Source organism: Aspergillus glaucus, assembly GCF_001890805.1.
Source record: "Aspergillus glaucus CBS 516.65 unplaced genomic scaffold ASPGLscaffold_6, whole genome shotgun sequence".
Classification (NCBI taxonomy): domain Eukaryota; kingdom Fungi; phylum Ascomycota; class Eurotiomycetes; order Eurotiales; family Aspergillaceae; genus Aspergillus; species Aspergillus glaucus.
In genome coordinates, this window is record NW_019170458.1 from 620085 (window position 1) to 634506 (window position 14422).

A 14422-nucleotide genomic window follows, 5' to 3' on the forward strand; every position below is an offset into this window, starting at 1 on the left:
TTGTTTGAAATATAGAAGCTTAATCGATATGAGAGAAGCGCTGTCAAATATGATGGTCCCTGGCCTTCCAACTTTTGCTTGGCCAGCTCCATGATTTCAAATAGACTCTCTCCTGAAGTGATCCGGGCCCCCCAAAGCGGTCTCCCATAATGAAACAGGTCTATAGTGGATTCTTCAGAGCCATCTGGGTGTCTTTTCTTGCTATCTCTCGCAAAGGTGTTAATGGTATCAATGGCAAACAATGGTGAAAAAAGCTGCCCCCCTGCACCCCGGCGCCTTTTCTGACTGTGATCACTTGTCACTGGAGGTGAGAAGTTTGCAACCTTGGAGGTTGTATCAAGAAGAAGCGCAAAGAAATCACCCTGAGGCTTGGTCAGATTCAGGTTTCCCATCTTGCTGGTTCGGGCAAATCTGCTGCGAATCGCATCTCTGAAGGACCGAAACAAAAGAGACTCCTCCCCATCAAGCAATGTACGAGCTTCATCTAAACAGATCAAGGCATTTGGAACATTCTTGCCTGTGGCTGCTGTAACTGTTGGGTTGTGGTTGTTTTTTTTAAGATGTTCCTGCCATGATTCCAGCCTTTTCTCAGACACTTCAACATTGGCACACAGTAGCTCAGCGAGTTTTGCACGACGTTTCTGGTTAGACTCATCTAACTGCATATCTATGTCTCTGTAGCTTTTGAAGAAGGTGAAAACTCTTTTTGAGAAATCTTCTTGGTAGTCACGATATGCTTTCATTGTTTGTAGACAATAAAAACCACCTGGTGATACTCCAACACGCCTGCAGAGTTCTACATCACACATGGCTACCATTAGGTAACTCTCCCAGAAAGAGGCTTGAACAGTCCTGATCTCCTTGTGTGGTAGTATGTCTGCAATAGCTGACCTCTCTGGGTATGGCAGCTTTCCTTTTTCTGCGAAATTTGAGTACACCACATATACGCCGTAGCCATGGGCCATTTGGGATATGATGAAACTCTTCCCAATACCAGAAGGCCCCACTACCGATGTATATGGTGCCAAATATTTTCCATTAGGATAAGCCTTGTAGTACTGGACAATTTTGCGGTATATCCCCTCACTGGCTAGTCGTCCATCTGGAGTTGGCCTTTCTTCTCTGTGGAATGCTGATGCAACAACGTCTGACATTTCTTCCACAGGTTTGATGGCTATCGGGAGCAGGTAACAAAAAAGCTGCTCATACTCATCTGTATGTTCTGCAGTCACAAAGCAGTTGATTTTCATGGCTTCAAGCCAGCAGAAAATCAAATCATCACAAGATGCATCTGTCATCTCTAATGAGCTACTCAAATCAAGTAGTGACCACTGAATAGATTTCTCCTTCCCAGAAAGCCCGATGACCGTTTTGATTCGTGAAAGGTCAGTCATAGCAGTAAAGACTAGAAAGCTCTTGAGGTTATCCTTTGTAGTTTCTGCATGTAACTGAAATTTGCGTCTCAGGTACACCTTGGAGGCTGGAGGCAAGTCAAGGTGTTCAAAAAATTTGTCAGGCTCGTCTTCATATTCTCTCCAGCGTCCCTTCTCACTGGCGCTATGATCACCTAGGGATTTCTCAGTCACAATAGAGACGGGCTGTGAGGATTCAGTGAGTGGTTGCGATGACTGAGGTACAGGTGATTGTAAGCCTGACGACCTGGGCTCATCTATTTCCACCAGATCCAGATTAGCAAGTCGACCAAGCACCGATAAGGTAGTCAGGGTATGGGGTCGGTCCGTACCTCGGTGGAGGTACTTGGGGCGTTGACTAGGGCTCGATAGCTCACTGTTGCTCCTCTTCATCTTGCTATGTAGAGATTAGAGAACCCACAATGAGGAATTCTATAGGCTAAGGAAATGGCGTGGAAGTGCAGAGAGAGGAAGATATAAAGTAAAGGAAGAAGAAACGGAAGAAGAAACGGAAAAAGCGTTTGAAAAAACAAAGAACCAGTAATAATGCGATCATTACCCTCCAGGCATCTATACAATGATTCACTTACTAGTAGATACTACCGCTAGTCAAATACAATTCACTTGGGCATCTTCTCAAAATGGCTTCAGTCCACAGAGAAAAGCATATGCTGGGCGTTACGGGTGGAAATGCGGCCGTAAACGGCCTCAGAAGTGGTCATTTTTGGCGTCATTTTTACAGGTCCTCATATTCTATATGTAAAAGGCAAAATGTTCGATGAATCCGAGCACGATCTCTGCCGTATTGTCGGTAGCCGCTTGGCGCGTGTACCCCGCGATGAGATTCCTGGCCTTCTGTTCGTCTGCGTCCAGTGCGGCAAACTCCGAAGTTGTAGGTGACAACGAAAAGCTCAGTGATTGCAAGGACACAGCAATATCATCGTCTGAATCCATGGTTGTATGCGTGTGAGCGATAAACTAATGAGAAGCTGTCTGAAAATGAGAAGCTGTCTTCTGGCAGATGACTGTTGTTGTCTTTGTCTTGGACTGTGGCGGTTCGATGTGGCGGCGTCAAGTGAGTCACCGCGAAAGATGTGTTTCTTCGAAACCGACCATACTAGAACCAACATCATATCTTTCTCATCATAGTTGTACTTGTACATAAGCGACTGCAGCCCTAACAAGATCTACAAGACCACCTTGAGCTTAAGTCCGGTGAAATGACTTGTGATTTTGGACCAAAGATGACTAAGTAAAACATGAAGGTAACGCAAAAAGAGTATGGCTATGCACAAAAGAAAGCCAAAACACATTGCTCTGCGTCAAAAAGCCATCTAGGGACGGGGCAAGCAATTCAGAGAAGCCTGGACACATTGCTGGCCGGGCATGGTTAAAGCACGTAGGGCTGTACCACTACCACACAGGTAGGATGGCTCTCGTGCAAACAACTTGGCTACGCGAACGCATCCCATTCGATGAGACGGCAGCCGAATAGCTGTTGCTTTGGGTCAATATCAAGGCTCTACTGACAGAATTACACATAGCGGTTCCCTGAAAGATCTCCGGCTTACAGTTTGTAAAACAAACATGGTCGATGTACCCAAGAACCTGTATTTTCCTGATCCTCGTGGCGTTTAGCTGCGCTGGAGACTTCCGAGATGAATTAGGACATGCTACTAATGTAGTACGACGCATTAGACCTTAATCTACATTACTGTCTTCTCCGTGAATTGGCAGCAAGCGGCACGATAACCGATACCCTGAAGCTGTTAGCTGGGGACTTATGAAATATAGATCACGTTTCCTTCTGCCGAGGGAGACATACCGGTACAAGGGAATTCATGGCTCTGGGAATGAAGCTCTAGGGGGGCTTGGAATTAAATGAGTCTAATGGAATTATGATGATGTTTTTGTGGCCCTCTCTTTTGTTTCCAGACTGTATGAACGCATTGATGGTCTTTTTTTATTTGGGCTAGATGTTTGCTTGGACATTTGCAATTGTTTTGGATCCTTGTGAGCGTCTATTCGGGAGTCGACTGTGTTGACAACTTTATCTTTTGGATATGTAGCTTTGTCGGTGTTGCTCTGGGGAGTTTGAGATAGTTTGGCAAGTGCCGTTTTGGGATATATATTGAATGATAGAGAAAAATTGATAGGAAGAGTTGGAAATAGATGGGACGAGTGGTAATAATGAGTATCTAACCTGATCAAGGACGAAAGTGAGAGGTGTTGGTGGTATTCACTTGCTTCGTCACCCTATCTTTCTCTCCTCTCCTCGTCTTCCTCTTCCTCTTTTCCCTACTCAGCCACCACACTATTTTCTATTAGGAGTCAATCGACCATCCAAATATCTGCTTTTCATCTTCTTCTCATTGACTTGGACCTCTCAAGCAAAAAAAGCAGTCAAGTACAAGTCACTGCAGCCATGGAGACCTGTCCAGACAGACAGCTTCCTGAGCTCCGCATGGAAGATCAGGTGATTCATATGTTGTCTACTCGTTTTGAACCACAGATTCCTGACATTACTCTACCAGACAAGGAGATTCCTGAAGAAGATCCCTATCGCTATACCAGATGTCGATGGCTGTAAGAAATGCAGCTTACTGGAAAGTGACTATCACTAACCACGGCCTTATGTTCGATGAGCAGAAGGAACTCTCTGAGCGTTATGTGAAATTCAACGTGCAAGAACTAATGAAGGCTGCTATCAATGTCTGCGAAGGAGCAACAAACTGTGGGTTATGATCATTCTATTCAACTGAACGTCCTAATCCATCTTTCGGGTACCAGAATCACTAAGTGCGCCGAGGGTTTTTCCAACAAAGGGTTTATCTTGACCATGGATAACGGATCTGAAGTTTTTGCTAAGATCCCAAACCTCATCGCCGGTCCTGCTCGTCTCACCATCGCTTCTGAAGTTGTTACGCGAGAGCTGGTAAGACAATATGGTTCCCTGTTGACTATTGGCTTATAACTGACCTCTACAGCTCCGTGACGTGTTCAAGATACCCGTACCTCGAGTCCTCGCATGGTCGTCTGACCCTAATAACCCTGTCGAAGCCGAGTATATTATCGAAGAAAGGGCAACCGGCGTCAGGCTACAAACCATTTGGGAGAAATTGCCTTGAGAGCGGAAGTTACAGTCGATTGATCAGGTGGTTGATATGGAAAACAGATTAACGGGCATTACCTTCGATAGTCATGGGTGCATTTACTTCATGGAGGACCTGCGCACATTGATTGATGAGACTGGGGTTGACATCGCCCCTCTTGGTCCGGGATCCCTCAAACACTTCTCTCTGGGGCCCCTCACCAGCCGTGAACTGTGGGAGGGTGCTAGGAGAGACATGAAACTGGATCGCGGACCTTGCTAGTTGTTCTCCGATGATATTTCTATTTGTCGCTGCTGACATGTGCAGGGAAAAATCCGTATGAATACACCCTCGCGCTGGGGATCAACGAAATGGCATGGATTAGATCCCATGCGACCCCTCGAATGAACTATTATCGATCGATGGGGAATCAAGAACTTCCCGAAGATGGCCTCATGCTTCTGACATAGTATTTGAGAGTGGCACCTTATCTAGTCCCCGGATCAACTGACAGGCTCGCATCGGCTAATGTTCTTTGGCACCCTGATCTCCATTTGGAGAATATCTTCGTCGATTCAGTCACAGGTAAGATCACCGGTATTGTGGACTGGCAATTAGCATGTGTCACACCTATGTTCTACCAATCTGATGTGCCGCGGCTGTGCCAACATTTTGGGACTGTCTGGGAAGGCTGAGCGATTTCACAACGACCTGAAGATTACTACACTCTCACTGAAGTTGAGCAGAAGATGATTGATAAAGAGCTAGAGAGTGAAACGTTGCGCAAGTGGTATGAAGCACAGGTTTACCTACAAGCCCCTAAACACTAGCCCGTTCTTACGCAGAAAACACGTCCCTTCCTCTACAAACCCATCTCGCTCGTCAGCAAAGTTTGGGAAGATCGTCATCTTTTCTTCCTCCGTGACGCTCTCATCCTCGTCGCCGCAAAGGATGACCTTTTTTCCTGGTGCACCCTGCCCGATTGAATTTAGCAACGAGGAAATGGAGCTCCACGACAAGGAACTACTGAATGTAGAAGTTGTTGGAAAAATACTGCGATCGTTTCGCTGTGGATCCTTGCTGCCCGTGGGTGACACGGTTGGCCCGGAAGACTATGGTAACGCGATTCAGAGCAGCCGCAATTTCAAAATTGTTTTCTTAAGGTTGGTTAGGGATGATGAGGAGAGGGAGCTGGTTGATAAGATTGGGCCGTATCAGGAGCCCGAAGATTAGATCGGTGGTACGAACTGAGTAGGGTTACATCTACAACCCAGAACCTTGTGGGTAAGTGTACCACCCGGGCATGCTTCACAGAACTGACGTTGATAGTCTGATATCGGTTTCTTTCGCTTGTCTGGACGAGTCGTTTACAAGGGTGTGTGTGCCCAGCTGAACTCATGTGGAGGACATTTCAGTATTTCGACGGTGCGCTGTGTACCTGCTTGCTAGGATTATCCCGGTGTGGTGTATGTGTATTTGAATATCATGTTGAGGGGTCTTTTTGATAACGTGGGTATCTTTATGCTGTCTACGTGTCCGTGCATTATGCTTATGCATCTTTCTTGGGCAAGGCTTTGGTCTGCTAGCAGTGTATGTATGTATTCCTTTTGTCTTCCCTCGGCGCTCTCACAATAAAGACATTGGAACAACTTCCCTAATTGTCTAAGCGTTAAGAGTCCTCGGATCTATTCCGCATTGATCTACAGTAGCATTCTATATTTGTGTTTGTATTTATTACTGTTGACCTGCTTTGCGGGGTTGGTCTCGCACTCGCCCGCATTTACCTGCAGCCTTGTTGCATGCTGTGTTATTGAGCTGGTCGAGTCACATGTAAGCTTGCGCTTGCTCCATTTCTATTTCCGGTCTATGATTGTCTGATTTGTATTTGTACAGAGTAGGTACCTTTTTTTTTCTTTTTGAGTTAGCCGCTTCGTATCTCGGAGAGGCGAGCGTAGGTATAAGTAGCGGTGTCTCTCACTGGCTTCTTGTCAGACTTTGAAGTATCTCAATAAATACAATCAATTACATTATATTCATTCTTGTTCTGTTCTCAATTGCCGAATAACCTTGTCTTGAAATCATCATGCGTCTTCTCTACCTCCTCGCTGCTTTCGGTGTTGCATCTGCTCTTCCGATTCTAGGACGTCAGGTGAGTACCAACAGAATATCCTATGAGCTTTATGAAGCGACTCGTATATACTGGAAACTAACACTGCTACAGGATCCGAATGACCCATGCATCGTATGTCCATAACTATCCAACCATAAAGAATCAATCGACGTAACTAACAAGCCTTCGAACAGCGAGTCCAAGGAGACCAATGCCCCGAAGAGTAAGCTTCACCACCTCCTTCTTGAATATGAAATGTCTCCTAACTTGTGTAGCCACCCATATCTACACCAACCCGGCCCGCTTGCGACTTGCTGTGTATGTCCAAACACTCCAAACGGCGTTGGCATAGCGGACTAACATGTGGTAGACTACGAAGCCTGAAAGTGAGGACAGTGCGGAAACTTCGGAAACCGTAGAAAGTGCGGAATAGGGTTCTTATGAGTTATGGTTGATTGATGTGGTATGAATTATGATTGTGCATACGTTTCTACATGAAGTTTGGAGTACATGTCTGCTATGAATATTTGAATATATATCTGAACTTATTGGAATGTAACGCCACATAGCTACATAGATCATTCGATCTAGTATTCATTCCCCCCGGATGCGCGTACATGCCATCTAAGAATAGCAAAAGGCGAGCATTCCGGAATGTACATATTAATTCCTTCACGCCTTTCTAGAATGGCAGGTGACAAATGCCATTCATGTACGGGGTACATACTACGGAAGACATACCGGGTGAGCATTTCATCTTCTATGGTGCAGATCGCTGAAGGAAGATAGTTGCATGTCTAAGCACTATCTGTCATAAGGTGAACACAGCATGTTTCTCAACCCTTGCCTGGCCTGCAAATGCATACCTGTCAATTGCGCGTGACTGCTTACTTGATAATTACAGCTGACAGATCTGCCATATGAGCTTTTTTGTATTTTCTCACTAAGGGCCATACTAAGGGAGAAAGACAAGCAATGAGAAGGCCACTCCTTGGCTTCAATAATAAGCAAGTCCCGCCGTCCTCTAAGTTACGCTCTCTCGACCCCTTTCCTAAAGAAAACGAGTGCGCATAGAGGAAGAGTCAACGAGCGTTGTAATATTTCATGTTCCTGGTGATCCTTGGTTTAAGGAGGATATCCACAGCCTGTTCGTTCGGTCCCGATGAGAGTTCGGTAACAGTCTTTTCTTCCTTGACGCCATTGAACCAAGATATAGAAAGCTGTGACGGACGGAGACTTGACTTGCGGAATTATCGGTAATGGTCTTTTCTTAGGATTATAGATAATCCATATAATATTGTAAATCGAATAAAGCCCAAACTTGCAGTTGTTGTCGTCCATGTATCTAAGAATCCGGCCTCAGGTCAACACGTCTGTTTTTTGAGAGACTTACTGATTCTTCTACAAATTTAATTTGATGGAACTTCATTGCACATCTGCAGAATGATCCATCAGATCAGATTTCTGGTAGCGTGGAATGTACTTTTTGCAGAGAGCTAGCTGTACGTCTCCCAGGGACTATATATGAGTGCGCAGAGTTATAAGAAGAAGATAATTAGATTCAAGCCCCCGTAAGGCTAGCCTTACATATAAATAAAGCAGGAAAGAAAGTGAAAGAGAAAAGAGTGAATACCCATACGTCCTCCATCGCCCATCTATATAATTACTGCCTCAGGCATACATCCATTCCGCTCGATCTCCGCTCCGCTCTTTATCCACCCACCACCACCAAATCCCACTGCCATTGTCACTGCAATTGCCTCTCCCCAATCCTATAGAACACACCCCAAGCGCGCAACCATGGACATCGACGACATCCTCGCCTCCGTCGACCGCGACGCCAACATCCAAACCCCCGAATCCGCAACCCTCGACCACCAACTCCTCACGCGCTTCTGGGTCGCCGAGCGCGCGGTTTCAGAGCTGCTACCATGGCCGGCGAGTTTGATGGATAGGATGATGGAGAGGGTTAGGAGGCAGGTTAGCACTCCCCGCCCCCTTCAAATCAAAATGCGCTGCGCTCCGTGGAATTGAAAATAAGTGTTAATGGAATGACGGTAGATCGAAGCAATCGAAGATCTAGCAGCCTCATCCGGAGACCCAACAGCAACCACCAACAACGCAACCCTGAACCTCAAACTCTCAATCCTCCAAACCGACCTCGCCCGCACCCAATACCTAATCCGCTCGCTCCTCCGCCAACGCCTCTCAAAACTCACAAAGCACAGCATGCACTACCTCCTCCTCATATCCCCAAACCACAACCCCTCCCAACCAACCCAATCCTCTCAATTATCGCAAACCCAACAACAACAGCCCGAAGACTCCGTGCCCACACCAGATGATATGGCGAATACGAGTCCATTATCGCCGCAGGAGACGAGTTTTATACATGCGCACCAGACGCTTCTTGCAAGGCATTATGGTTCTTCGTTTTTGAGCGCGTTTCCGCCGCAGTTGAGAAGGTTGGATGATAATGCGGGGGGGACGAGTATGGTGCAGGGGCCGGAGGGGAAGGAGGCGGTTTTTGTGAGGTGTTTGGTTGATGAGGTGGGGGTTGTTGTGCCACCAGGGGATGGGGTGGAGGAGATGGTTGGAACGGGGATGAGGATGGGGGATGTTTGGGTTGTTAGGTGGGAGGGGGTTAGGGGGGCTTGGGAGAGGGGGGAGGTTGAAGTTCTTTAGCTTTGCGGAGCGATGGGTTATGGCTTTGGCCAAAGAGTTAGTATATACTGGGTATACTCGGTTGCATTGCATTGCGGGTGTTAGGCGTTTGGGACTACTTGTACAGCGACTACTGGTACAGAGATGGAGTTGAAGATTGAAACTTGATTCATTCACAGCCCAACAAAGGAAATATCCTTTCCTCCCAAGCTTATCCCATTAGCTGTCGGGTATGTGGTATATGTACAGTTAGCGCTGCCATCTCATGCACATTTACATCCTCGCGTTTAGCAAGGTCAGGCCTTCACAATATTAGAAACACAATAGTGGGTCCAGCCTGTAATCAGGAATCTGTACAGCAAGAGAAATGGGAAGTCACTCCACAGGTGACAAAAAAAAAAAAAAAAGGGGGTACAGGGAGGCGGGAAGAGAGGATTAAAAGGTGGTAACAATGAAATCGTCAATCCAAAAGAAAGGGAGATGCCAAGAGTGAGGCAAAAAAAAGAAGATCGTGAGCAAAACATGTTTAGACGTAGATGTGATCTGGCTGACTTAGGGTCAAAATCAAGGTGATCAAGGTGAGACGCGAGACAGGTCGTATACAAAACATAGGAAATAGTCTAAGTGAGTGGCAGTCAAAACAAACAGAAAGATATCCGGTCATGAAATCCAAGATGGTCGTTGATCAGTAAATGTCCGGCTCAAGCGAGCAATGTGATAATCGGATACTGTTATTGATCAAGGTGTCGTCCACCTTGTCCGAAAAATAGAGCAAAGGAAATACCGATAGACGTGGTAAAGATGCAATGAAACCGAAAGTCATCAAGCGAGTGGACGGGAGCTGAGCCCCCTTGGAAATAACAAATAAAGAAAAGATAGTTCAAGGATAGTACTCTCACGATCCTTGACCACTGTCAGCCGTAATGTAATGTCCGAAATGGCTCACGAGAGCGCTCGAAACGATGCAAGAAAATGCGATGGCAAAAAAAGCTGTCACGCTGGTATAACAGGAGCAAAAAAATAAATCAAGAACGCCGTAGAGAAATCCGAGAGTCGATGCAAGATGTTTTTGTTGGGTTTTCTCGTTTTCTGTTCTTTTGGGTATCAAAAAGGTAGGTAGCGTTTAGTAAGAAAGCATCCGGCGAGCAGGACTCCGACCTGGAGCAGGACTATCCCCAAAAGGAGATCCCAAGAAGCGGCCACTAGGGTTGCGGCATCGCCCAGTTGGGCTGTCTTCCATCTCAGGTGAATGTTCCCCAAAGGCAAAGGTCTGTGCACGGTTAAGCTTAGACCGTTGCTTGACCTTACCGAGGCCTCGCTCACAGGCGTGTTCGTGTTCTTTAGCGCTCATTTCAACGTAGTTCTGGGGGTAGCACAACGAGCGATGCTCAGCAAAGAAAGCGCTGTAACCCCCTTCCAAGATGTACATATCGGGATAGCTAAGGTTCGGATACTGATCAATGTTGACAGCGCGATCCCGATGACGCAGGTACTTAGCCATGATCGGAGCCCGGTGGACGGAGTACTCGCAATGCAAAATTAATGCAGTCCGCGGTTTTGCTTCCGCGAAAAGCTGAGCGGCCAGCGACTCCTTGTCATTGTAGTTCAGCGCTCCGTTGATGTGCCCACCTTCATACTCATACTCGAAACGGCAGTCGATCACCAAGATGTGATCGAACCGGTCGTTGTACTTTCCGTCTATAACCTCCAGCAGGGTTCCCTTGTTGATCCGAGCCAATGAATCTCCCTGGTCCTCCGGAATGAAGTGAGGCAGCTGTAGGGAGGGTGTTCCTTCGATGTCGATATCCGGGATCGACGGAAGTGGTGCATTTGTGGTGTAGTTGGCTTCTTTTTCGGATACAACGTCCTCTGGATGTTCAAACATACTCAACGACCGTCTGCATAGTTTTCGAGGGCGCAGGGCCGGGTTGGAGCTCTTGCGAATTGACGACGCGGGAGAGCCACAGCTCTTGGCGTGGCTGCCACTGGTTCCCAGACCGCCGCGCAACCGCGCATTCATGGCAAGACTACCAGATGAATGATGGCGCAAGGCGGGTCGTTCCCGTTGCGGAGATTCCCCAAACATATCCTCCAGCGAGGCCGAATTGCTCAACGAAGTCTTTCCATGGGCACGGCTGTTGAATCGGAACGGGGGAGCTTGGCTCTCGGGGGCCGGACCATTCATTCCCATCTGATAGGAATGGGCTCTGGTCTTCGCGAGAGAGGGACGCAGAAAGTTGGGACGTTTCCTCCTGTAAGAAGCAATTAGACAAGTGTCCTCCCAACTGAACATCGGACTTCTTACTCAATCAGGTTCTCCTTCTGCAGCATTGGCGAATCCTGCAGCGGACTGGGGACACTTGTCCGCATAGGCGAATCCATGTCCAAGCTCGGAGATTTCAAGTCGGTATCCCGAGCAACGGCAAACGATGGCTTGTGCGGCAAAGGCGACATTTCCATACCATCCATAGCGGCAGCAGGCGAAGATGGCATCGGAGGAGTGGTCATGGTATCTTCTATTTATGTGTAAAAACACGCATAAGCATAAACCGTTTGCAAGCAGTTCATCCGATTTTGCATCGCCTTACCATTGCCCTGTGCAAACAGGTTCGAAGAGAACAAAGACCGTCTGGGCGTTGCCAATTGCGGACTATTTTTGGTGTCAACTCTTTGTCCCGGTAAAACAAAACACATAAAAAGGATCAAAGAAAGGATATAAAAAACAATCAAAGAAAGAAACAAAGCAACGCACGCACCTTTGATCGATATGAAAATTCTGAGACAAGTCCGCAGCAAGGCTTGCGGTTGGAGAGGTGCCCCGGACCGGTTTCATATTGAAGTAGTCGCCGCCCTTTTTCATGGACAGGTCTTTGAAGTTGAAAGGACTAGCTCCAATGCCCGACCTGGGACCGCAAGACGGATACGACGTTGGTTCAGGATGGAAACAGTGACCAAACATGACAGATGGAGGCTGCATGGCAGCCAACGGGGACGAATGTTCCATTGCGTTTTCGTCTCGTTTGGTTGTGCAGTAGTACAAAACTCAGACAAGAATGTTCAACCGTGCCGTCACAACCTCACCAGTGGTATCCGATAGATTTTTCGTTCGTTTTTTCAAAGAAAATTTTGTATCCTCTTTCCCTTGACATCCAATTCCAATAGTCGAAATATATCCTCGCCCAAGCTGAAGCTGACCAAACACGGCTCGTTCGAAGCAGAGCACCACAGACCACAATTGTAGCCGGCACTCCTCCGTATGCTGAAATTGACGATTACAGGGCCATGACCGGCAGATATAAAAACGTCGAGTAGAAGGAGTATCGGAGAGCAAGGAGTGCAACGAGAGGGGTGGGAGCGGAGGAGGATCAAAATCAGGTCTCGTCACCGGAAGGTTCTATCTCGTCAAAAACGAAAAAAAAAATTGACAATAACGTTAGCTTTGAGAACAATAAACCCCGAATATTTAAATCCTAATCCTTATTTCCTCTTCTGAGTTCTGGGGGGAGGTGCAGGGTGCAGGACGTACCGAAACGAGCAGCAATCAAGACCGAATAGGAACGAGGAGGGGCACAATCGACGCAGCATGGGAAAGTCAAAAAAGGAAGAAAGGGATAGGTCGGAGGATATACTGTCGAGCAAGGGAAACGACAGGAGGATTGAAAAGAGGAAATCGAAGAGAGAAAAGAAGGGGAGGACCTGGAAGGAAAAATAGTCAAAAATGAGGTCTCAAGAAGAGAAGAAAAAGGTGTGAAGCTGAAGGGATGACCGAACTTGTTGCAATGGCAACGCTGAGTGGAGAGCGATCTCCAGATGGACGAGCTTAGATACGTCGAGTGTACGTCTTTTCTGTACGGAATACTGTGATTTTGTACAGATACAAGACTCGCAGCTTCTGATTGCGTGCAGAGGACAAGTCACTGGTACCTACAGCCAATGCCGTCCTATTCTGCGATGCTCCATAGGCAGACTGTAGGTAGACTGTATACAGTTGTATACTGCACAGCTGGCCATGTAAAATACTGTATGGGACGGTATGGATACAGCAGCACCGACAGGGTTGCAGGAAGGAGCTAGCCCAAAACGGCTAGTGCTCCTCGTTGCCGGGACTCCCTTGCCGCCGCCTCTTTCGCTGCTCAGCAACCGCCGGGCGTTTCACTGGTGACAGCTTTTTTCTTTTTCGTCCTTTCCGGATCTTGTTCGCTTTCTGGTGGTCTGTTTCCATTTTTACCGACATTCTTTCATCGCTGCTCCGTGGCTTCTTCTTTGTCCTTTACATTCTCTGAGACTACTCCAGAGTAGCCTGTAGACTAGCTGGGCTCTGTCCTGTCAATGCTCTGTCCCTGACATACAAAGTCCTGGCATATGCGAGGTTGTATTAAGAAATTTATTACTTCATTTATTACCGTATATACTGCTCCATCAAAACCCTAGAACAGAAAGCGAAAACCGAGAGAAAAATTTAGTATTATACAAACCCTGTTATTGGTCAATAATCGACAGCCATTGTCCAGTCACAAGCCCGAAAAGCTCGGAATGAGCCTCAAATTCTCAAGATCGAAATCTTATCCGTTCCCCACACTTCCGCCCCACATCGGATAATCACTTGTGCCGGCCGACAACAGGATAGTTAGGAATAAGGACATGACGCAAGGAACATAACTGTCATCTGCACTGCCCTCACAGAGTACAGTATGGAGTACATACATAGTGCGGAGAATTTCTCAAGTGTCTCGCCTGCTCATCTGGGCAAATTGCCACATGCCTTTGCAGAGACCCTACTCTTCACATTATCTGATCAGCAGGGAAACATGCGCCGGAGCACTCAATTGGGCAAGCTGGGCGACGCCCAGAATAGATGCCATGACCATGTCGATTTGGGTAGTGATGAACATTGTCGCAGTAACCTCGGGCATCGCAGCACATCTGTCAGGAAACCCGGTTTGCGACTAGATCTGGTTCCAAGATCACCTCACCATTGTCAGATGCGTACTCCGTACAGAAACGGCCAATAATCGTGTCCCTTGCAAGTCTCCAAATGCAAGATACACTCCTCGGACAGGATCAAACTCGATTGAGTTTGAGATATCCTGCACAATCTGTATGGGGTGCTCCGTACTCCATAGACAGCGTGAAGATTTCCCCAG

The 14422-nt window shown here is 47.1% G+C and overlaps 6 protein-coding genes across 6 annotated transcripts; 5 read left to right on the forward strand and 1 right to left on the reverse strand.

The window, feature by feature from the left end:
* Positions 1 to 4046: 4046 nt before the first annotated feature.
* Positions 4047 to 5199, forward strand: ASPGLDRAFT_65230 (uncharacterized protein; the record flags this gene model as incomplete). The annotated part of the gene is made up of 5 exons (XM_022548870.1): positions 4047 to 4150; positions 4203 to 4347; positions 4400 to 4504; positions 4544 to 4781; positions 4985 to 5199. 5 exons carry the CDS (start codon positions 4047 to 4049, stop codon positions 5197 to 5199), a joined length of 807 nt encoding a protein of 268 aa, XP_022402761.1.
* Positions 5081 to 6151, forward strand: ASPGLDRAFT_45084 (uncharacterized protein). Its single transcript, XM_022546161.1, has 3 exons — positions 5081 to 5667; positions 5723 to 5788; positions 5834 to 6151. Exons 1-2 carry the CDS (start codon positions 5297 to 5299, stop codon positions 5757 to 5759), a joined length of 408 nt encoding a protein of 135 aa, XP_022402762.1. The 5' UTR covers positions 5081 to 5296; the 3' UTR covers positions 5760 to 5788; positions 5834 to 6151.
* ASPGLDRAFT_1314029 (uncharacterized protein) lies at positions 5844 to 6436 on the forward strand. Its single transcript, XM_022541037.1, has 3 exons — positions 5844 to 5989; positions 6037 to 6098; positions 6179 to 6436. Exons 1-3 carry the CDS (start codon positions 5902 to 5904, stop codon positions 6380 to 6382), a joined length of 354 nt encoding a protein of 117 aa, XP_022402763.1. The 5' UTR covers positions 5844 to 5901; the 3' UTR covers positions 6383 to 6436.
* Positions 6437 to 6501: 65 nt separating this feature from the next.
* ASPGLDRAFT_45085 (uncharacterized protein) lies at positions 6502 to 7259 on the forward strand. The gene is made up of 5 exons (XM_022546162.1): positions 6502 to 6653; positions 6726 to 6746; positions 6809 to 6837; positions 6890 to 6932; positions 6985 to 7259. The coding sequence occupies exons 1-5, from the start codon at positions 6588 to 6590 to the stop codon at positions 7045 to 7047; spliced, it is 222 nt and encodes a 73-aa protein (XP_022402764.1). The 5' UTR covers positions 6502 to 6587; the 3' UTR covers positions 7048 to 7259.
* A 1155-nt stretch (positions 7260 to 8414) lies between these two features.
* Positions 8415 to 9299, forward strand: sld5 (putative GINS DNA replication complex subunit Sld5; the record flags this gene model as incomplete). The annotated part of the gene is made up of 2 exons (XM_022543370.1): positions 8415 to 8594; positions 8676 to 9299. The coding sequence occupies 2 exons, from the start codon at positions 8415 to 8417 to the stop codon at positions 9297 to 9299; spliced, it is 804 nt and encodes a 267-aa protein (XP_022402765.1).
* Positions 9300 to 10401: 1102 nt separating this feature from the next.
* On the reverse strand, positions 10402 to 12282 carry nimT (putative tyrosine protein phosphatase MIH1; the record flags this gene model as incomplete). Its single annotated transcript, XM_022540313.1, has 4 exons — positions 10402 to 11530; positions 11584 to 11794; positions 11867 to 11928; positions 12035 to 12282. 4 exons carry the CDS (start codon positions 12280 to 12282, stop codon positions 10402 to 10404), a joined length of 1650 nt encoding a protein of 549 aa, XP_022402766.1.
* Between the last annotated feature and the right edge of the window lie 2140 nt (positions 12283 to 14422).